General features: G+C 37.1%; 2 protein-coding genes across 3 annotated transcripts in view; both read left to right on the top strand.

Annotated features, from left to right (window-relative positions):
• IRAG1 (inositol 1,4,5-triphosphate receptor associated 1) overlaps positions 1-7,297 on the top strand; it is a 126,859-nt gene extending 119,562 nt beyond the window's left edge. For both annotated transcript variants that reach the window (XM_041129225.1, XM_030039703.2), the window contains 3 exons: positions 1,428-1,547; positions 2,441-2,572; positions 3,876-7,297. In XM_041129225.1, the coding sequence (XP_040985159.1) occupies positions 1,428-1,547; positions 2,441-2,572; positions 3,876-4,116 (493 nt within the window). In that variant the 3' untranslated portion in view covers positions 4,117-7,297. The remainder of the gene's footprint in view (positions 1-1,427; positions 1,548-2,440; positions 2,573-3,875) is intronic.
• A 2,133-nt stretch (positions 7,298-9,430) lies between these two features.
• On the top strand, positions 9,431-21,329 carry LYVE1 (lymphatic vessel endothelial hyaluronan receptor 1). Its single transcript, XM_030039782.2, has 6 exons — positions 9,431-10,593; positions 15,218-15,377; positions 15,484-15,623; positions 18,165-18,464; positions 19,259-19,337; positions 20,094-21,329. The coding sequence occupies exons 1-6, from the start codon at positions 10,512-10,514 to the stop codon at positions 20,278-20,280; spliced, it is 948 nt and encodes a 315-aa protein (XP_029895642.1). The 5' UTR covers positions 9,431-10,511; the 3' UTR covers positions 20,281-21,329.
• Positions 21,330-23,876: the final 2,547 nt, after the last annotated feature.

The raw sequence follows: 23,876 nt of genomic DNA, 5'->3' as shown, positions 1-23,876 counted from the left end.
TGTTACTACTACTACTACTTCAGTAGTTTAGATTATTTACAATATCACAATAAAATATCTGCAATACTAATTTAAATTAAAGTTTTTTAGGATGCTTTAAACGTGCAAATTTAAAGCTTTAAAATATGTAGATCTCACATCAGTACAGAATATTGAATTTCACGTGCTTTAGATTAGTGCTGAGGCAGGACAAAATTTATCTTATGTCTTTGTTTTATCTCTGTGCTTTACTAAGAATGAAAATATGCAACAATTGGGAAAACAAAAACGGTGAACTATGACACTAGTTGTTACAATTCAACAGAACTCTGCAAGATTTAGACCGTCTTTTGAAACTGTACAGAAACTCTAAAAAAACCCCACCCAACCAAAAAAACCCTTATCAGTATTTCTTACTGGATCTTAAGAAAACAAGTCACGTTATCAAGTAACAGAAGTAGAACTTGAAATTCAAGTTTGAGCATAAGTATGTATGCATGGGCCAGCTGCTATAGTAGTGTAAAATTATATAGTTCAGCAGTTTTGTATATTTAAGCACTTGAAGCCTATACTCATGATTTGTTTAAAGTCCAAGTGAAAATAATGTCTACTGTTAATACGACTTCTTGAGAGAAAATCCATTGCCCACAGATGGGGTCAATCAGGACAAATTATTCTGCCATTGATTTTAGTGCCAGAAAAATAAGGCCTACAAAAAGGGTTAGATTCTAGAAGTTGAAATGGGATACACTGTTGAGCTTATTAAACCTTGACTTTGATAGATTTGCTAAGTCATGTGTGAATCACTTAAACTCTTTGTCTCAGACTTAAATAAATAAGGACAGGTGAGGACTGCAGAAAGAGAGCAATATACAATGGCTTATTTTTAGGCTAAATGCCGGAAGCTTTTACTTTAGAAAAGTTTTGGTGACAAAAGCTATGTATGAGTTTGTATTTTTTTAACCTCTGCATCAGTTCAATGTATAAAGTCAGCAGAAGGGAGTACCTAAAAGGCAAATAAAAAAAAATTTTGTTAAATTAGTATTTGGTATTATTTCTATTATTTTCCTCTGATGTAGCAGGCTACAATTTCTAAGATGATTTTTAGAAAGTTGAGGGAAGTATTTTCAAGAATAGCAAATAAATGCCATGGATAAGCCAGGAAACAAATGCTCTTTTCTTTTTTAAAGAAGAAACAAAACGCAAGTTTTAATACCTTAGAAACATATTAATTACTGCTCCTAAATGACAACATTTGGAAACTAAAATTTTGCTTAGTGTTTAATTTTTTTGTTTAGAAAGACATTTCATTTCTCCGATGTACAGTGCAGAAGAAAAATCAGGAGTCACAAAATTGCATGTTATTGTTCTTGTTCAGTAGTATACTCCAAATACAATACATTTCAGTGGTGTTATTTTCTATTTGTCTGTTTCTTTTGTCTTGGCAGTGGAAAGACTAATGGAGAGCCTGAGTGTGAAACCTCTACTTCTGTGCTGACACAGAGTGGGTTGGAAGAGATCAATCCTGAAACTAAAGCCAAGATAGAAGAGGAAGCATATAACAAAGGGTGGGAATATTTTATGTGAACTACATCTGTAAATGTACCACCAGATGAGGACAAATGTTTTTTATAATGTCATTTAAAATGCAAAATGAGTGACATCATCCATATGAGCTCCTAGAAGATGGTTATAATTGAAGCAATGTGGGAAACAATGCAAGTGAGCTTCACTCATTGTATTTGCATCATAGCTTTCATCCTTTATTGAAGTTAGCCAAACTGTGGGACAGCACTTAGAGATTCTGAGTTGGGTGGGTGTTCTTATGTCAATAGTGTTCAGCTTCATGATAAGATAATCCAAAACAACTTTCAAAAATGTTTATTCTGAAAAGTATACATGGAAATGAGTAAAAAGTATCAACTCTTGCAGTAAACTTGTGTTGTTTGTGTCACAAAGTGCTTTACACGGCATGTTTTGGGGCGATTAACAGCTTGGGGATCTGTTTCTGAATGTCAAGCAAAGAACTTTGTACTATGTGAAGAGCGAGACAAAAATTTTGATCTTCTGTGGAATCCAGCAAGCCATCTATCTTCAGCGCTGATTTGCATTTATTCTCTAGCAAAAAAAAATATCTAGAGGGTGTTCAAAATTATTGAAAAATAATGGAGAAATACTTACCAACTCCTTTACAACAGACAAAAGTTGTGCTCTGCTCAGGACTATAACCTCTTTTTCAAGATCAGTTTGGTAACAGAGCTAATATAATCCTCTGTTAAGGAAGGGTGGCCGTCTGTGTGCCATACTCATGGTCTTTAGCTAATTTTTACTCTTCTCCAAGTGCTGCAACACTGCTACTTGTGTATTATTGCATGTAACAAAACATAAAGCTAATTTTTCATCACATAAGAACAGGCTTATACAGCGTGCTAGATTAAGAAAAATGTTTTGTGTGTTAAAGCTATCAGGAAGGCTTGAAGAAAACCAAAGAACTTCAGGAACTGAAGGAAGAAGATGAAGACACACCAAAAGAAAGTCATGATGAACATGAAGAAAGTGAAAATGAAGATGAGATAAAAAACCTGAAAAGCAGGTGAGGCAGTGGTGTAATATGTCCATACAAGAGGAGCCACTTTTTTCTATTTGTGGTACCCAACCAAGTATTTTATACTATTATCTTCCAAGTGTTTTATTCTACTACCTTGACATGTTTTCATCCAGTCTAGGGAAGCATATTTGAAATAACAGTGTTTTCACAAAAAAGGCATATTCCAAGATAACATAGTTGCAAAATGCAAAACTTTTTATTTTCAACTAAAATTGTATGTTGACATCAAGATGCTTCATCTTGATGGGGTTTGGTTTTGATTTGAGGTAAAAAATATTCCGCAGAAGTTCTTAGATGCCAGAATGTATCTCTCAGTAGACATGCATTGTCTCATGAAACTTGTAATTCAGGAATCTGATGCCCATATTTGTGCCATATGTCATTCCCAAAGGGTCTTCACAGGTGAGTCTTTCAATACATCTACAAGGTGAATGCAGATTAAGATAAGCTCCTCAGTTATGTTGGACTTGCTCTGACTTGGACAGGCAGGTGCTTGCCCCCTCTGGAAGCTGTGTAGGTGCAGCAGAACAGCACTGTGCTGGAGTTCCTGCCTTTCAGCAGAGTGACGTGTTTATTGCGTTCATCTCTACCCAATGCTTTTTGTCTATACTGGGGACTTTTGAATCATCTGCTTATTGTCTTACCTGAAGCATTTGATGCCTAACTGGAAAACTTTTCTGAAATTGTCAACTTTTCTTAGAGTTACTTATTGAGTCTCCTTGGTGGTTCTACCACTCAATTCAATATATCTGCAATTTCCTGCATTAGAGAGGAATTGAATGCTCGCCAAAGCAAGTAATGTGTCCAATTCCAAGCTAAGGTAGGGATCCTTACCTGGTCCAGAAGAATTAATTTCCATTCCATAACCATTATGGTTATAAACGTCTGCTAATTTGAGATTTCAGCCATGTTCAGAAGGGCAGCTATCTCACTAGGTGTGAAACTCTTAGGAAGAAATGTTTACAACATGTTCTAATGTTTAGTTTAGTTGAGCAAGCTATGAACAGTGCAGAATTTTACATCACATCAAGCTCTGAGATTTGCCAGTTGACAGGTGGGAGAAGTAGAAGTCAAGTTTACAGTCTTCAGCCATCTTGCAAATATCACACATATCTGAGCATACAGCTCTTCTTTTAAGAACTTAACACCCTGATTCTTCTTTGACAAGGTGTTTGTATTTGGAAGAAAGTTGGTGCACTGTATATCTATGAAACTTCTCAAATTGAAAAGCTTAAGATAATAAATTTGCATATGATTAATATATAACAGTTTTCTTTTAATTTTACAGCAGACTTGAAGTCATCATTAATTATTTACATATACTGTACCCCAAACTGTGTAAACACTGGAATGTGGTATGGCTTGTAGTGGCTGCGATAATCATTTTTGCTGTGGTGTTGGGAATATACCATTCATACAACTCCTGTGATGAAAAATCAGAGGGACCTGAAGGGAAGGCCAGCTGTTCTGCTGCCCATCAGTATTCCTGGTGGAACTCAGGATTTCAACATGAGCAACGCACTGAATAACAAAGGAACAATCATGTATTTATGGTACCTGAGCAAGTATGCATATTAGAACACTGTTTTTAAAGGTAGTGCTTAGTCATCCTTATGGCTGTTAAATGTGATCTGTTAGACAAGTGAGTTACTCCACACCATGAGGTTTGGGGATACATTGTGAACGTACCTTGCCAAAATGACAATCTGATAAATAATCTTGTCTGTCCTCTTATTGTAAATGACTGATACAAATAAAGTAATATTGAATCATAAGGTTGTGGCAGTAATGAGCAACCAGCATGACATTTAAAAGAATGATTTGCACAGGACATTGACATCTTTGCTATAATTTTGAAGGAAATCATAAAACCTGCATTTGCAGTTAGTGCTTTATTTTGCATTTCCTGAATTTATTGGTGATTGTTGAAGTACTAATGCCATTTAAGTCCTTTGGGTTTTAAGAGTCTAATTCATTTCCTTATTCATGATTATTGCGTAGAAATAGAAGCTCTTCTATGGAACGTTAGAATTATCTTATCAGACCAAATGCCATGCTGATAAAGTAATTTTATAAGAGGAGTTATCTGTATGATTATTTAAATGGAATACTAAGTACATGCATAAATGTGTTTTATGATATACTTTAAGAATGGGACCACCACTTTTTTTTAAATGGGATACACAACAAAACCTAAAATGAGCTTTAGGTGGCACAGTTGATATCGTCAAATAAATCTCGGAACTTACAATATATCAAAGGGACATGCTTTGCAACAAATTTGTGTATCCCACTCAGAGTCAATACTGGTTACAGCAAAAAGTAGTCGCTGTCTGGAAGATTAGATGTGTTGCCCAAGCCCACAATACAGCAGTCTTGGACATGGGAAGCAATCTTCAATACTTTAAAAAAAAAAAAAAAAAAAAAAGAGAGAGAGAGAGAGAAAAAAAACCTCTTCAAACCTCTGTATACTAGTGATCACGCTAAGTGGACTCTGCCCTCCTGCTAATACTGGAAATAGATATCCTTTGAGATCTGCATTAGGAACACAGTTCTGCATACAGCCAAAACCCTACCAGTGCCTAGATGAATCAGGACATGAGAGCAGTGAGGACTTTAAAGCAGTCACTGCATGTTTTTCGTAGTTCATTTTCAGAATCTGATGCCAAGTATATAAGTGTTCTGATATGCTTTCAAATATAAACTATGAGGTCATGATAGATTAATCTTTTGCCCAGATTTTTCAACAGTTCTGCCTATTTGGGAGTTGTGAGTTCTTACACAAGAATGTGAAAGCCTGAAATTTTTAAACAAGCAACTTCAAAATGGTGAAGCCATTACCTGTAAAAAACCACACCACCTGGGGCTGGGACCAAAACATGTCACTTAAGGTATACCATGTGTACCTGCTGAACATCACTTCTGATTGAAGATGAACTATGTCTTTCATAGCTATATGCTTGAGTCTAACCACAATACCAAAATCAGTGTGATTGCATTCTTCTGGTATTTTCTGACTGATTAGCAAGTCTGTTTACCAACTGAAGGATAAGTATGTTATGAAGGACTGTAATTTCAGTTCAGATGCAGTTAGTATTGTCTTGTTTTCTTTTGGTGTAAACACTGAACCTCAAGCTAACTATCAAAGAAAACAGGTTTCTAACTCAGTCAGAAATTTAATTCACATATCTGGCACCAGTAACATATATCCTGCTGGTGAATTTTGTTTGTTACATCTTTAGCCACATGTTTCTTAAGAGACATTTATATGGAGAAAGAAAAGAAAAATTTTAAAAAGTAGATTAAAAAAAAAAAAGCAGACCACTACCACTTTTTTGGGGGCAGGAGAAGCGGGGGGGGGGAGTCTATAAGCAGTTGGGAGGTTTGTTTTTTATTTTAAAGTATATATTGTTGAGGAATATTTAATAAGTGTGCTTAAGGAAGTTCAAAAAGGATAATGGGAAAGTGTCATTTGGTCTAAAATTGTAATTGGTAAAGAATAAGACAGAAGTAAGTTTCTTGCAAATTACTTGGTATCTGTTTGGTTCAGTTAGAATATCTGACTATGAAGAACTACTGTGACATTTCACATACTTTCAGTATTTGAAGAACCTTGTCAGTTGCTCTTTGAATACTTTATTAAAATCAGCTTCTTTAACTTAATATTCTTTACAAATAACGTTGATAACTTAATAAGGCAATAAAAATTGAAGGTGAATAGTCCTGAAGATTCAGAATCCTCTATGCCAAAAATTATGGCACATCTTTGATTATGTGATTATGGAAATGTTGGGCTGCACTGAGGAAAAATAAACAACAGTGACTATAATCGAATTAATTAGCTCTTATTTAAACCTGTACTGATGTGGGTCCAACACCTTATTTTAAATACATGTAGAAAGTTGTCGATATCAGTAGGACTCTTGAACTGCTTAATGTTAAGCATGTGCTAAATTTTTTTTGCTCAGTGGGTGAACGAGGTCTCCATCGTCTCTTGAAATTCAGTACACTGGCTTTTTGTCGACTTGGGGCACAAGGGCAAATTTCCATAAGTAGATATACTGATTTGAACTGAACTACTTGCATGTCTAAGGCAAGTATAATTCAGCCACAAAATTATTAATTGTTGCGGGGAATGGACTGAAAGAGGCAAGAGATTTTAATGGGGATGAAAAGATGAATATAAAGTTTATTTTTTAAAAAATTGTTGTTCTTTTTATAACTACTTTGAGCAAACTGTCCACTAAAAATAATGAACCACAATGACTAACAGCACATTAAATATTTTTGCTTATATTTTTCAGTTAGTTAATGAAGACACCTTTTTTAATAGGAAACTAGATTGAGCTCAAAAACTATTCTAAATGTAATTTTATCTGTTGGATATTAGTTTGCTTTATCCAGAAAAAAAACCCAACCTCTTCTGTGTTCAAAGATCACATCAGATAACGAGAAATAGATCTATTATTTATGCTATTAACACAAATAGTTTTGTTGAGGTGCAATATTTATTTTTCTGCTTTAACAAGACACATTTATTGGTTTTCCTGCACAGCACAGATGTTTCTAGTAAAAGAATTTTAAAAGGGCACTATTTTTGTGTATCATATTTAAATTTGTAATATTGTAAGATTTTGCACAAGTGTGCTGGTATTGTACTGTATAGTATCACATACTTGAGTTTTGAAATAAAAGTATGGTTTCAAAGTCCTCAATGTTGCTACCTTAATGGTTTGTTTTTTACATGTACTCTGTCTGCATATTAATGGCTATGTTCTTATGAAATACATACTGCCTTGTCTATACTGCATAATGTAGTGCCATGTTACACATACCGAAGATCTTGTTCTTAGTCTTTCAGTTCTTCAGGAAAATGATGTAGAAGAAGCAAGCAAACTCCTGTTTCAATAGAGAAAGTGTTTGTAAGCAGGGTCATCCCTGTCATACCCTAGAAACAAGATGAGAGAGGAAACTGAAATATCCTGGAGAGAGTTTAACTCCTGCATCAGAGGGAGGCTGCATGTCACTGAGGAGGTTGAACCCAGAAAGCCACAAGGGAAATCTGTAACCTAAGGAGATTGAGTGAAAGGTTAGGATTCTTTATTTGCTTTGTGCTCTTGTAGGCTTGGGAGATCTGGGAAGCCTGGGCTTTGCGGAGAGCTGAACTGCCACACCAGCAGGAAGGAGACAACGCTCAATTTTCATAAAGAATAGAGGTGTTACTTCTGAATCTCTGATGGTCTGTGTCAGGGAGAAAAACGTTGGGACAGCAACAACCTTGAAAGGAATTACTGTTACCAGGAAAAGACCCTGACATTTGTATTTTCCACATAAACTTTTTTTTTTTAAAAACTTTTGTCCTCTCCTGTTGTTCAGGCTTCAAGGTTCCTTTAGAAATGATTGTAGAGAACAGTTAAGTCTGTTCTCCCATATCAAAAGTTTTCTGTTTAGCAATCCTCATCAGCATTTTAAAACATGCTGGCATGAAATGCTGGGAATTTTCCTTATAGGTTACTATAAGTAGGTCAAATGCTAATTAAACATTCAGTATAAGGCTGTTTTTTTATCACCACACAAGTTGTGATGAAGACCCACACACAGGTTAAAGACTTTTTGTACTGTTACAGTCCAGGTAAGTGATCTTCCACACTGTTTTGGAACAGCTGAAATATAAAAAGGAAGAAACTGACCAAAAAAAAAAAAAAAAAAAAAAAAGAAAGGTTATTTCAGTCTCACTTCATCATTCTAAAATTCTTTTCTCCCTCTCCTAATCTGTAGTTTGCTCTTACAAAACCATGTGAAGGAGCTTATATTTTTGTTTGGTGTTACAAAGGTGTTTATCTCATTTTTCCAGCTAAAAATCCTACTAAACATCAATAGCATGGACAGAGTTTGACTAAAGGAACTTTGCCACAGTGAGGATAATAGGCACAAAGGGTTAAAACTTGGAAGGACAATTAGCATGCAATTTTAAAATGTCAGAAACTCAGCTTTTGACTAGTTTTCATGGTAGGAAATACTTAGCAGTTCAAGGTAAGCATGGAGATGGTAAGATTTTATTTCATGTTCTCAGTGGTTTACAGCCACAGACTAATAGTCCGTGAGAGCTACAGAATAACTATTAGTTTCTGCTCCAACATTGTAAATGCAAGTGAATCCACTTAGAACTTGCTTCAGTGAGATTAAGTCTGATTACACTATTTCAGGTTGCCATCATTTTGTAGAGGCAGGTAAGTACAACTCAATAAAGGAGTGAATAGAAATTCGAGCAAGAAATTTGTCTTAAGATCTCAAGGAGCTTTACCAATATTCAGTTCCAAACCACAGCCCAAACACAACCCAATTTTCATTTCTTTATTGCTAATGGAGACATCATTTCATTAACCCACAGCATTCTCCAGTCAGCCTGTAGATGCCTGTCTATGTTATAGTATACCCATAACCCTGTTGTATGCTGCTGCAAGAGATTGAGCCTGTGCCCAGATAAAAGTTAATACTATCTTAATATATTAAGTGGGAACTTTCTACAATGCAAATCGCAGTTTAAAGAGGTAGCTACTGTTATGCTTGTGTTTACAGGACCTTGAAAACAGCGTGGGGATGTAGGACATCTAAAAGTTTACTGAATCACAAACAACATGATGTAACAAAATCATCCTGTTGCAAAAAAAGGCTCATACCATTCTGAACTGTATAAGCAGGTAAAGTAATTTATTAATCAGTACTTGGCATTGGCAAGGCCTCAGCTAGAGAGAAAGAGTGAGCAAGCTGGTGTTTCTTAGCTGAAAGAAAAGTGGGAGCAGAGGCATAACTCTTTAAATACATAAGATTGTTGCAAAACATAAGGGAATAAACTATTTTTCATGTCCATTTCCAACAGGAAAAAAAGTGATAGGTTTACACCACAGTGTGAGTAAATCAGTTTAGACTAGGGAATACCTTTTAACAGTAAAGGATAGTGAAGCACTGGAATAGAGCGTTTGAGGAAATGTTAGGAATTTGTCACTGGAAGTCTTTAAGAACAGGTTAGACAAACATCTGTCAGGAATAACATAAATACAGCTGATCCTACTGACAGTAAAGGTCACTAGCTGATCTCTTGAACTCCATTCCTGCTCTGTGTTGGAATCTCTGCAAAAAAAATTGTTTCTTTGCTAAGGCTTCCTGAAGGTTTTTAAAGTTATAGCCGTGAGGATCATCAGTGTTTTGAATCAATCTATTGGAGTTACTGTTTGTTGGAACTTCACAAAAGGCAGCAGTGAAGGGACTGGCTTCCACCTCTGTCCCTACAGTCTCACAAGGAATCCCATTTACAGTAGTGTATCTCCAAATCTGTTCAAAACTAGGTATCATATTATCTCTGTGTTATGGTACCTATTTTGGCATTGGAACTCTAAGGCAAAGGAAAGTAAAAGTACTACATCAAGACAAATAGGATAGTGGGGAATGGATGCCCTTCCAATTCCAAAAGAAAAGTCCTGCCTGGCATGCTGTGATACAATAGAGAATTTGTTTTATTTACCAGATGAATAGACAACATGAGTAATGAGTTGTTAATCAGTAAAACAGGAAAAAATAGCAAAAGAAAAACTTATTTCAAAGCGTTTACTGACTTAGCAGTCTAGCAGTCTTATCTCCCTTCCTCAGCTGTGTTTTCTGAGTCAGCAGTAGTTAAATTTTCCAGCAAGCCCTACATGAAAGAAAGTGTAAAGGGTGATTAGGGATTTCCAGTCAGTGACCTCACCTTTGAGTGGGACAGTCAACACATTTGCTCTGACATTCTTTCTATGAAGCAGTGCGGTGACAGCTGAAGTTGCTTTCAAGAAGTCATCTCAAAGGTGGTCTGACAGTATCCAATACCTTAACTTTTCTTAGCAAAGGAGACAAATCACCTTGAATTTCTTAATTTTCCAAGTTGGTGACAATGGCAACTTATTTTGGAGTTACCTCAGCAGTGTTTTTCGTCTGGGTTATGACATTCATGCCTCAAAATCACTTTATAACAGGTATGTAAAATTCCACTTTTTAAAGTCTCCTAGTGGAACAGTGAAGTATTTGAAAAAAAGTAGCTAGATTTACAAACAAAAACGGGGGCAAGGGAGGATGTGTAAATGTGTTTCTGGCATAGGAAACCACAGGGTTTTGAGAATACAGTGCAATGGAAACTACTCTAGCATATAGGGGAACTTTCATTGTTAGTCTAATTCAATTACAGTCGAAATGCTGTAGCATTATTGTCTAAATGCTACAGAACTGTTTGTTTTAAAGATTTGGTATTGCATTTAGGATTAAGTTCAGATCTATTGAAATGTGATTTTATTTTCTATTATTTAAAATACCACAGCAAACAGTTTTGTACAATCCTCGGAGAGCAAAACATGCATGAAACCAGTTCTGTGTCTCTGTGATAAAATGCTACCTTTAATGCAGTGTTTTGCTCTGGTTTGGCAATATCCTGACACTGTCTTAATTTGCAACTTCGAAGGAAATGTGTGGCAGGGATCTTGCAGTTCATCTCCAGGGCAGTCATGCCTGTCTCTGGTTAATACAGTGCAAAAGTTCCTATTCTGTATAAACTATCTGTGAAAAAATTAACATAGGGAATTGCCAACATCAACGTTATCACACAGTTCTTAGATAACCCTCCTCCCTCAAACGTTACTATATGAAACTATTTTTTCAGTCAGGGTCATATAATAGCCCCTTTTTCTATGTGTTAGTGAATTTTGAATGTCTTCTCCTTCAGGTTCCATAATGAACTCGATGCAATCTATTCTAACTGCAGTAGCTACTAGGATATCTGCAGATACTCAATGTACATCAGATGTTTCCAGATGTTTCACTGTAATTTGCAAGGAATAAATGCTTGCTCTACCTATGTAAAAGAACATACACCATTGTTGCAGACAATTGATATTCTTATCTACTGAAAGGCTTTTGAAGGAAACCTAGACTGTTAATTAGATGCTCAACTCAAATCCTATTGAAATTCCACAGGATTGGAGTACCTAACAACAGTAGTCTCCTCCAGCAATCCTAACCACCGAATAATTTTCACTGGGGAAATGGAGAGCTTGAGTCTTAAGACTATTCCTTCCAGCTGTTAGGACCCCTCTTACTTCCCCTCCAAGCCTCCTCCCTTGGGGTACCTACTCATGCATCCTCTGCTCATTGGTCCAAGAGCTCCAGTTAAGCTCAGGGCTGATCTCCAGCTGTGTCTTGGAGCTGTGTTGTAGCATGCCCTGTCCCCTCCTGTAGTGACTTACTGACTGGGCTTCACAGACGTACTCTGGACTTAAGTTGTAGGTAGCCTTCTCTCCAGGATGGACTTCAGGCATGTGTTATAGGTAGCACCATCTTCTGCTGTTCCCAAATGGACTTTCTGGATGAACTCTGCATCTGACTCATTGTCTTGCTCTCTCTGTGGCTGCCAGTGAAACCTGCCACTGTCACCACTGTGGTCCTGTTCAGGTGCTGTGGGACTGTGCCCCGGTGGGTGAGGGCACTGTCCTGCCTGTGCTGTGGTCACCCTCAGCTCCTGGGTCTTCTTTCCTTGTGCAACAGCCTCATTCTTGCTGCTCCCTGACATCAGCAGCCAAAGGAAACTCTCTCTAATAAATCAAAGTGAAGGCTTGGTGCAAGGCAAAGAGATAGAAACAACAGCTTCCCCCAAAAAGCAATAAGATAACTAATGCACAATAAAGCCAATACCCATAGCTTACAAAAATCGAACAATTTTCTTCCTGTCCTATGACAACTTTGTCTTGTTGTGAGATTCTTCTGTCTAGGTCTTCCCACCTTTCTCAGTATAACAGATTTTTCACACAAGACCCAAATACTGAGGAGAATGTCCTATTATTAGTAGGTTAACTAAATAGAGCAAAGCTTAAATTACAGCTATGTGCAGCTTGAGGACCAAAAAGGGTAATATGCTTCTGAAGGATTGGTCTGTCTCCTGTACAAACTCAGTCATCTTTAGAACAGAGTTCAGAGGTGATTTAAGAACTGATGAAAAGACTTGAAGACGCTACTGTTCTTTTTCTGGATTTCTTCCTTATACTGTAAAAATGTCTGGAACTTAGATTGAAGCTGATAACTTTTCCAAAACATTTCTTTTACTTCACCATTTTGTTTTAAAAGGCTTAGTGAATTCTAAGGTACAACTTTGGTCGATGTTCTACAGTCACTTTTCTTATCACTTAAGACTTAATTTTCTGGTACTGAATTTTTATATTATGCTATGTATCTATAATGCATTTCTCATGTAGAAATACTTGTCCTGTAATTGAATGACTAAAGACTATCATAGTTTACAAGTATCTCGGCAACTTTCTAAGGTTTCAGGAAATTCCATTCAGTCAGCTGCTCAACTTTATTTGAAATTTGTAAAGTTGGTCATTGAGAAACTTTCATTCTCCACATTATATTTTTTAAAAGTTGTATTATCTCATATTGACCAAGTAAGCAATAAGAGTGAAGTCTCAGCATAAAAAGTAGTAAGGGAAGAAAGGAATCAGGCATAAACCCTAGAGGAGGAGTGGGGTCTTGAAAACAAAGAAAGAGGAATTGTGGGATGTGCCTCAGCAGCTGAGACAGGGAGTTATTTGGGAAACCAGAAATGATTCTCAAGAGGACCGGGAGAGTTGCCTGTTAGCAAAAGGAAATCAAGAAAACTTAACACTGTAACGAGTTGAGTAGAGTAGAGTAGAGTAGAGTAGAGTAGAGTAGTTGGAAGGGACCTACAATGACCATCTAGTCCAACTGCCTGACCAATTCAGGTCTGACCAAGTTAAAGCATGTTGTTAAGGGCATTGTCCAAATGCCTCTTAAACACTGACAGGCCTGGGGCATCGACCACCTCTCTAGGAAGCCTGTTCCAGCATTTGACCTCTCTGACACAGAAGTGCTTTGGCCAAAATGAAGACATACAAGAGGACATTCATGAAGACAGGCTGGCTGAAAGGAAGAAATTTGAATCATCTTCACACTGGGACTACTTGGATAGACTTGAGGTCCTTGATACCTACACACACATCTTCACTGAGCAACAGGGGTTCTCTGCATCCTCATGCAATATGTTTGGGCTTGTCTTATGTTCAAGTCAGGGCTGGATGCAGCCACGATTTGGCTATGGAGACTGCTCAAGTGTTCAGTGGCTCACCTGCCATGTGACTGGGTCTACACAGTACCAAAAAGTGTTAATGGGAGGCCACAGCCTCCATCGCTGCTGAGATAAATCCACCTAATTCAGTGATTGCTGTACCAAACATTTAAGTCAATTAAACTAAATGTAAGGACAGCAGAGATGCATCTCTTACCAGAAGCCATTTCCAAAGCCACCACACGCAGTGGGAGCGAAAAGCCTGCCTTTCTTTTAGTACTCCACAAAAGCTTAGTCATCTTTTTATCCCCTTCTCATCATGAGAGTGACTTGGCTGCTAGTTCTACCTTTTCATTCATAAAATTCAGTTTAACCTCTGTTGCTAATAAGCCATGTGGTGGATCTGCAGGCATCACTTCATCCTGCCTTCAGAGTTTGTGGATTGCCTGTATTCTGATGCATAGATTTTATCAAGTATTCATTAGGGTACATACCTGGTGAGCACACAGTCTGAAAAGCATATTGAGTAAGGAAGTAACACCTGTGGCTGTTGGTTATCTGAAATGTTTGCAAGGAAATGTTGAAATGTTTTATTTAATATGGCAATTACTGTATGTAACTCAAGAAAGAAAAAATCTTTTTTTTCCAGTATATGCTTCCAGTGAAATATGGAGGTAAAAGAGCAATATCCTTTCCCCTCATCTGTGTCAAATCCTGAATTCTGTCCTATGTCCTTAACACAGGCTAAGAAAGTAAAGCAGGTGTAATCAGACCTAAGCTATCCATTTCCTGGTGCAGATGTCATGAATAGTGTGCCAGCTGTGGCTACCGAAAAAAGCTGGATGAACTACCTATGGAGGAGGAATGGGGAAAAGTGTCATAAATTCACATAGCCTATCTCCTCTTTTCCTGCTGCCTGCCAAGCACTCAGTAGATTGAACACTGGACAGTGGCTGGGGGGTGGAAGCATCATGCCAAACTAGGTAAAAAAATGATAAATTTAGGAGGAATAAGGAACATAAGGAATGATAACATCTTCACAGGCATATTTTCTTATTGGTATATTAATTCCACGAAAAATGATGTATAATACCTTTGGTAGAACTCATATTGGTAAGAGTGGTGTACTGACAGAATCAGTGCCTTAGTGCAACTGTTAGTTTTATCATTTTAATTTAAAGAAAAGGAAAAAAACCCTGTCTGATTACTCTTCCCATTTTGCATGAATAAGTATGACAAATAAGAGTGTCTTTTGTAAGAAAATGACTCCCGGTAATGACTCAAATGCCAACTGTATATGCATTTACTCTAACAACAGCCAAACCTCTTGAAATTCTGGACTGTTGTGTTAAGAAAATATGTTGTATTTTTAAAGTATATCTTTTTTTGCTAGAAATTAGTTTTCTACTATCCTCAAGCTAGAAACTTGTAACAATGTTCAATTCAGTTGAATGTGATCTTAAATTCTTCATAAGGAATAAATGTTAATATTCAAATACTAACCTTTAATATTTATGTCTAAATTACAGGTTCCATTCTTTCACCTTGCAGGATCACAGGTGTAGGAATTTATCTTGAGGAGAAAGTTAATTTCTCAGAAGCAAGTAATGCATGTAATCAACTGAATCTACAATTGGCAAGTAAAGACCAAGTTGAAAAGGCTTTGAAACATGGCTTTGAAACATGCAGGTATATGACATTAGTTAGTGTCTCATTACCTTTAGTGAATGCCTTTACACACACCTGAGGCTGGTGATAAATCTAATATTAAAAGTACTGATGCTTTTTATTGTAGCTATGGATGGGTAAAAGATGGATTGGTTGTCATTCCTCGGATAACATCAAACAAGAAATGTGGTAAGGGCAATGTTGGACTAGTGCCATGGCATGCTGAACCCTATAAAGCATTTAAGGTTTACTGCTTCAATTCCTCAGGTATGTAAGCATGACAACTGCATTTTTTTGTGTTTTGGTTTGGTTTTTATTAATATCTGCATGAAAAAAATCACAAGTGAGTGAGTTCTTATAATTTGTTGGCCCTTTCCCCCCCAGTCTTAAATGTTGTCAAGCTGTACTTAGCTCTGTAGTGTAAAAATCTTCCAAGAAATACAAAAGGTCAATTCAGTTAATCTGAATTAATAATTTGGTGCTGCCATGAAAGCTCTTGAACAAGAGTTGCTTTTACCATTCTGTAATGTCGACACAATGGTCTTAATATGTTTTGATTATTTAGGCACATTAATTTGAAAGACAGTGAATCGAATCTTTAACTAGAGTGGCTGTGTGTGGTGTGCGTTTTCTTTAAAAAGACCAAGAGTAGGGTACTTCAGGAAAAGTTGAATGTTTTTTGATGAAAGGAAATGTATCCATTAAACTAAATTAAAATATAAGCTAGAACAGCTGAGAGACCATAAAATCAACTAGATTCCCAATCTACTATCAGTAAAATCAAACAGCTTCCTTTAATGTGCATCATCCTATGTGTGAAAAGACCCGTCCTTCCCCTCATTCTTGACTGTCTGTTTCCAGATTGAAGATACAACAGTGGAACTTGGGCCTTGATATAAGTTAGATCTTCTCAGCACAATAGATCAATATTGTTTCTTAATGACTTCTGTGGTATTAACTAAAAATAAGTATTTAACGAGAGACATTGTGTTCCTGCTAATGTCCCGTATCAATGGTTATTATGTAACAACTATCCCAATAATTAGACCATATACAGGATCAATAAATTATTTCTGATCAGTCCCCAGACCTTGCCAATGAGTTTTAGATAACAAGAGCAAGAAATTATGTACAAAATCCTGAAATTTTTCAGGAAAGGTGTGTGAATAAGAGTTGGAAAGATCAGGAGAAAAATGGATATGCAAGATATACCCATTCATAGATACAAAGACCTAAGACGATGTCTGGTGACTGCGCACATTGGAGCTTCTGAAGAGACTGATAATAAAGCTGTTAGGGAGAAGGCCATGCCTTCACTAGCGGGACTTTTTTCATGATCCTGGGCCATTTTAGTGAAGGAGGGTATGTAATATAAGTAGTCAGCTTACAAAGTATCTGCTAAGAAAGCACTGTAGAGAGAAAGCACCATTAATAATTGACTTATCACCTAACCTGTAGAGTTAAAAATGACATGATTGGGCTCACTTAGTTTTTCTCTACAGTCCATAGCTTTTATTGATGAATGCATAGGTGAATTAGTACTCGGGCAACATGCTTAAAAGAAGCTGCTCCTATTGGTACTGTTATTTCTTCTGTTCCTATGCAACATGGTGTTTCAGTGCATGAAATATGTGTCAGAAATGTTGGGTAGGTTGAGTAATGCTAAGGAGGTAGCAAGTAATTCCAAATTACTTGTTTTGTTTAACTTTAATTCAAAAAAATTATACTGTTACCGTATGTGAAGAAAGTTAAGCTTGCTGAATGGTTAGAAAATAACTTAAAGTAATGTATATTTACTATTGGGATGATTCTGCATTTCTTCATCTTAATTGCTAAACTGTTGCCTGTTCTGGCTATTACTTACCCAAAATATTTGGCAGAAGCTCATTCTGTCAATTTTCTTTGTGCCAAAGGAATGCCAAAATCACTTGAAAACGGTAGTGGAAAAAGTAAAAAGCTCCTGCCATTTAGCTTTTTATTCTGTGAATGTAACTGCGTCATCAGACGTCCCACAGGGATTCATCTGGAGAACAGTACATTCATCATTTCCCTGTTATTTATGTTGTAATCTGCTTGTTACTTCAGTGAAATTTTTATAGCTTTATAGAATATAGAACCTCACTAGAAAAGAAGAATTTTCACATTTTCACATGAGCCTGATTCAGAACTCGGCTCTTCCATTACATATAAAAGTCCACTTGCACCCACATTTTTATATAGACAACATTCACATCATTTAAATGACTTAATTTCTGAGTGCGCCTGAAGTTTGTTTCTTTCTAGCCCCCATTAGAATTGTGTCACTTTTTAATCTCATGCTGGTGCCTGGTTTACCTGAAAGTTTTATGGGCTACTTCTGTTTCCAGAAAATCAAAGTAGTGTTCCGAGTAGCAACAGTGCATACATATCTTTTGAATATATACACAATATAATAGAAATATTTTTGAATCTTGGATCTGCAGTTAAGTCTCCTGCTCTGCAGGAGGTTATATTATTGGGTTTTATATGCATTATTATTCTAAGTACTTTTCAGGAAGAATCTTGTCATTGGTATGCAATTATAAAATGAGTGCCACACTTCCTCAAAAAAGTGTTTAACTGTGTGAGTAATGATAAAAGGTGCGTAATCTGGGTGGTAGACTCATGTTTGAAATAGGCATGCCTGATTTGGGTAACGCTTTTGTGAATAAACAAATAGTAATTTCCAGAAGGGAATGACTGAGGAACAATTTCAATAAACATGTGTATATACTAAGTACAAAACTAACATCCGAAACAACTCTTATGTATTTCCTTTCCCTGCTGCAGATGTTCAGATTAATTCATGTAAACCAGATCCAACTACAACCATACTACCTTCATCAAGTGCACCAACGGACTTAACTGCATATTCAGGCTCTGATTTGACTGAGAACATCACAGCAGCGCCCCATGTGACTGAGTCAGAACAATCCCTGAAAAACATAAAATTCCGCGTAATATGTATAACTGAAACTATATTGCCAACAGAGGGGACTACTACAAAAATGCCAGAGGAACACTCACCGATTGACTCTCCTAACTACACTTCCCATGCTGCTTTTAAGAACGATGCCATTGTCTTTGGAGGTAAAGGTCATATATGGTAGCTATTTAATCAGGAGAGCTAGTTACGTAGATGTTAGCAGTAAAACTGTTTACTGCTATTTTTGTTTGCTACTCCAGCATCCATTTCGATATAGCTGAACCTGGAGGCAGAATAGGAGCGTTATAGTTTTGCAAAAGCAAAGCTTGTAAGGCCGAAGATCTTTAAATAATTTTTAAGTAAGATCTTATTTTATAACTTTTTGATAATATTTTAATATGAAATAGTGGAAGTTCATTCTGGTTAATGTGATTTGGGGTAAATACATTTCTGAGAAAGTCTTAGCAAACACCATGTGCTCAGAGTAATGGAAAACTCTGCAGGCTCTTAAAAAAAAAAAAGAAGCCAAGAAAGTTTTAAGGAGAATTGTTGTTCTCCAAATATGGAGGTGCTCTCAAGATATGAGGTCTGAATAAGTAATCCTAATATACAGCAACTGAGAAATAGAATAAATATGAGGAAAAGCATTCTAACTGTAAGGATAGTTAATCACAAAAATGTGTTCTCTAGGCAGGTTCTAAAAACCCTCCAATGAGCAGATTAGACAAACATCTGTCAGGGATTGCCTAAATACGTGTTTTAGTCTCTCTTGAAAAAATGAACAGGAGTAACTAACCTTTTGAGATTTCCTAATACCCCTACTCCTGAGTTGATGTGTATGTACCTCCTACACTAGCCTGTTTTTAGAAGAATCTGGATTTATGCTCATGAGCCTTTAGAAAGCCAGAATTAAGTACATATAAAAACTCTATGCTTACCTCCACACTTTTATCTCTAGGCATCCCCACTGCACTTCTTGTACTGGCAGTCATCTTCTTCATTATTTCAGTTGTTCTAGCAGTCTGCTATATCAAAAAGTAAGTTTTTTCTTTTTTTTACTCTTGGACTGAGTTAACTCCTAGAGTACAACCAGTGAATATTTTCAATATATAGCTGAAGAGCAGAGAAATAATGATAATGACATAACAGTGTAGCACAAAGAACAAAATCTTAAATCCTGTTGTTATGCAGATAAAGGTTGTTGTTGCTGTTGCCATTCCCTGCTTTAGAAAAGGAACCAAAGACAAGTATTGCCTATTTTTGATTAGTCAGTCATGCCTAGCATGAAACATTTCCAAGTGTGCCAAAATAGCAACACTGAAGCATGCATCTGTTTGTATATAAGCCTGTTTATGCAGTTTTATTCTTGTTTCTTTCTATGTCAGACTCAAGGTAAAAGTTTTTATTCTTGGACTATGATTGTGTTGAGAAAAAAAAATAATTGTTGAGCTCATTTGTCATGCGTAAAGATCTTCAACACAGTGCATCATTAAATCGTATCAAAAAGTTGTGTGCATTTCTCACATCCTAGACCAGATACTTTTATCATTATGTACCATGAATCCTGAATATACATTGTCTGTTTTTAAAAAAAAAAAAAAAAAAAAAAAATTCTTTAAAAAGCACACTACTTGAAAAAGTACAATGATCTAGTATGCCACTATTCTCTGTGAGAGTTTTGCCTGAGTATGGCAAAGAAAGTTAATTCTAGATATTCTTCACTTTATTTCTTGAGTGATACTTCCCAAACTATGTCAGTGTTCCTGCTTTACTATCCTTTTTTCTATTTAAAGGTACAAGCAAACCTTCCCATTTTCAAACAAGAATCAGCAAAAAGAAATGGTTGAAACTACTGCTCTCAAAGAGGCTAAGTCAAATGACAAAACACCTGAGAAGGAAACAAAGAATAATGGAAAAAAGGTAGAAGAGTCTAAAACCAAGTCTGAGGCAACAGTAAAATGTCTAGAAGCAGAAGTTTAAGGGGAAGAATGTACACTTCTTGATAGAAATGTAAAATGAAGCAAACAGAATTTAGCAATGCTTTTAAACATGGGTGATTGTAAATACTTATGAATGAACATTTTCTCTATCTTAACATATGAAAACTTGTTTTTTTAATAATTACATCTTTAGCTATAAATGCTCTTGCAGAAGAACATGGTATCTTATTTACCTGAAATAAATAAGAAATCCATACTACAGCTCATTTTTCATCTTTAATAAAGAAGTAAATGAATATGCCATTAACAACATGCAGTGTGTTAACTATTTGCATGGAATTCAGATCAATATATAATGAAAGGGGGTTTTTTTCTATGGGCAGAGGATGTCTGCTAACTTAACATCTAAAATAAAATGATGATACTGTAGCTCTTCCTCATGTAGATTAGCTTATTTCCATTAAGTAGTTGCATACCGTTTTTAAAAAGTCTGTTTACAAACAGAAGAAATAAGTCTGTTTACAAGTGAATAAAAAAGGATCAAGCCACTGTCATTCAAATACCCAAGGAAGGGTACAAAGATGCTGACGTTTATATATATACAGCAATTAATAACTTTCTTAGATATCTTCATCATAACATAATTTACTGTTTTATTTATTAAAACCTGTATTATTCTTCTGCATCAGATATTTGACAGGGAAAAAAAACCCTTGAACTGTATCTCAACAGTTATATTTAAGATCTTTTGTGTACATTTAAGTGTGGCTTTCATAATAAAGATCTCAAGTGGTATGGGACATTTACAGTACTTCATAAAAAAATAAAGCCTGGTAGATATATCTGTCTGGACAACTTATTCTTATGAAAGCTGTCTCATGGTAAAAAGAGCTCACATAACCTTAATGTTACAGAAGTAATTAGTTGTTCTAAAACAACAGCACTGGCAATTTATCGAGTATTTTCTTGACTAAGTGGTTTGGATAACTTATTTTTATATGTGAAGGGGTTATTATAGCAAAGGGAGTTTCTTTTTAGATCCAGCAAGTTGAAAAACGTTAAGTCTTAAATAAAATAGCAATAGAACTACTCACCTGTATTGTGTTTTCTACAGTGTAGGATACTGGGTTATGAACTTTTGTATTTTCAATTCACAGAAATTTAAAAATTGCCCAGTGGTTATATATTCCACTCAATAGTGAGTTATAGTGTATTGCTAATAGCATACTTAGCAATTCCCTTTGTTGTTTTTTTGTTTTCTCTCTTTTTTCTTTTTCCTTTTTTTTTTTTTTTTTTTTTGATAGCTCAGAAATATTTCATGCCTCCAAGAGTCTGGACTGTGTTGATATGCAGTCCACCACTGCCATTAAAGCTATACTACTGTACTACTGCAGAAAGACTGTGATTCAGTACAGCTCTAAAAGCTACTAATTTAAGATGTCCATCAACACAATTTCAGCAGAAAAATGTGCAACAGAGGGAATACTAGATACAGCCTTCCCACTCAGATAAGTAATTCCTCTCATTGCAAAATACTGCAGTAATGCCATGTATCTCTCCTGGCAACCCGAATGAAAGCACTCTCTGCCGTGTAAGCAGTGAGAGTACACAGCAGAAATAAGGCCATCAGGAAAGGCCACAGCCAACACGTGTCATGACAGTGTCAGAATAGCAAATGGGCTTAAGGACACAGGCAATGTTAGTGGATTCCAGGTAATTTTGGACTTTTTTGTGACACTTTACAATTTCCCTTCCACCTCTTTTCCATGTTTTAGAGATTAGAAATTACCTGTTTTTCTATTCTTTTTCCCCACCACCAAGAGATAATTATTACTTCTCTTACTCTCCTACTGATAGTACCTCTATTCCACAGGTATCAACTTTCTTTTCTCTCAGATTGTCTCATTCACACCTAAAGAAATTCAGAAAATTGTTCTCTAGTTCTACTCCAGCTGGAAGTTTATTGCTTCTGTTTTAGATCTAAATAAGGGGTTTTTTTCCCCTGAAGTGTTTACTTTCTAAAAAATCTATATCAGCCGATATAATAAGATATTGCCGTAACCTATAAATGTCTTATCATGTACCTTAAAAGCTCAGATAGCTTTCATCCTGACCCTCACACTGACACGTGGCCAATGCACGTAGTGTGATCTGCCCCTCCTTTCCATTACACAATTTATGCCAACACTACAAAGGCTAAAAGGAACCTGTTACACTGTTCTGTATGTAATAAAAGCTAGCTATAAGTACTAATCAACAAGTACTGTATTTGATATTGTCTGTATATAATGACTACTGCTCAGTCACATTCAAACTAGAAAGTATAAAACATACTTGCTCATTGTTTAATAGAATTGCAAGGGATGTACCACTACAAAGCAAACAGGAAACATTTATTTAAGTTCTAGACAGAAAGTGTCAAAAACCCAAACCCTTAACTGGTAGTAGCAGAAACTTAAGAGAAATTCCTCATTACGTTTCTGACTTTTCTCAAGTGTTGTGCTTTTTTTTTTTACAAGGCATTCTCAACAGCTATGAAGTTCCTTGATGTCTCAGAAATGGCATTATGCTCAAGAGTCTTGGACAAATAATTTATTCCACCTAGCAGGAGATGAGTTTGTATCAGTCATTTGACAGTAACACTACCCAGATTCCCACACTGAGGCTACAGATGTTTGCTGACCTTAGGCGAAAGGGGTGGCTGGCCTGCAGGAAACAGAGCGACGTTCCCAGTCCAACCCCATCCCTGTCTGGAATACAGGGATGCCTTTATTGTGGGAAGTACACATGGCTATGTGTGAACAGAAGCGGGCAGGAAGGGGAAGTACTACTCCTTTTCTCCTCTTTAAATAAAAAAAACCCAACCCAAACCACTCTAGAATCAAACCTTGAAGCATTAGGATGTGGATGACCTAGAGGATGTTCTACAATTTCTGTTCCTAAATGGCTTGTTATCATTTATGGGTTTTTTTTGTAAAAAGGTCAGCGAGCGTTGACCTTTGCCACACACATCCACGCAGACCGGGGTGCTCTCTTCCCGCCCCCCCGCGCTGTTACGGCAGGGTGGGGCGGTGTTTTGCACCAGCAGTTGCTGGCCTGTGCTGATCTCACCAAGGCAGGCACTCGGACTCCGTTAAGTATCATTTAAATCGCTACTGATTAGAGCTAACGGAAAAGAGAGACTAGTACAGGTAGCCGTACGTCCCTTCAGACGCCGGGAGCCCTCAGCTGTGCAGCGCTGAGCGGGCACCTGCCGGGGGTGCAGCAAGGCCCGTCTGCGGAAAAGTTACCCCGCTGTGGTCGTTCAGGCTGTTACAGGACTCTTCTTAACGAAAACAGCTCGGTACACCGAGCTTTCTGCGGCAGAACAGAAAGGATGTTCAGGCGGGGCCCGCTTCGCCCGGCTATAAGGCGATCGCCGGCTGCCCCGTGCGCAACGGCCTTCCAGCCCGGGCCGCCACCGGGCGGGCGGCGGGGCAGGCTGGCAGCGGCCCCGCCGGCGCCGCCTCTCCGCGCCCGCCGCTGCCGCCTCTCCGCGCCCGCCGCTGCCGCCGGCGGCCCCGCGGGGCCGGCCCCGCCTCCCGCCTCCCGCCTCCGCGCCGGCGTCCGCCGTGTCCAGGCAACGGCGCGAGCCGC

Source organism: Aquila chrysaetos, chromosome 16 (genome assembly GCF_900496995.4).
Source record: "Aquila chrysaetos chrysaetos chromosome 16, bAquChr1.4, whole genome shotgun sequence".
NCBI lineage: Eukaryota > Metazoa > Chordata > Aves > Accipitriformes > Accipitridae > Aquila > Aquila chrysaetos.
Note: the sequence above shows the minus strand (reverse complement) of the source record. Positions and strands in the feature narration are given on the sequence as shown.

Excerpts from the sequence above, each read along its gene's own strand:
- LYVE1 (XM_030039782.2), top strand. The coding sequence starts at position 10,512 with ATGGCAACTTATTTTGGAGTTACCTCAGCAGTGTTTTTCGTCTGGGTT. Across the intron at positions 15,624-18,164 it reads TTACTGCTTCAATTCCTCAG|ATGTTCAGATTAATTCATGT; the intron begins GTATGTAAGCAT and ends TCCCTGCTGCAG. Across the intron at positions 19,338-20,093 it reads GCAGTCTGCTATATCAAAAA|GTACAAGCAAACCTTCCCAT; the intron begins GTAAGTTTTTTC and ends TTCTATTTAAAG.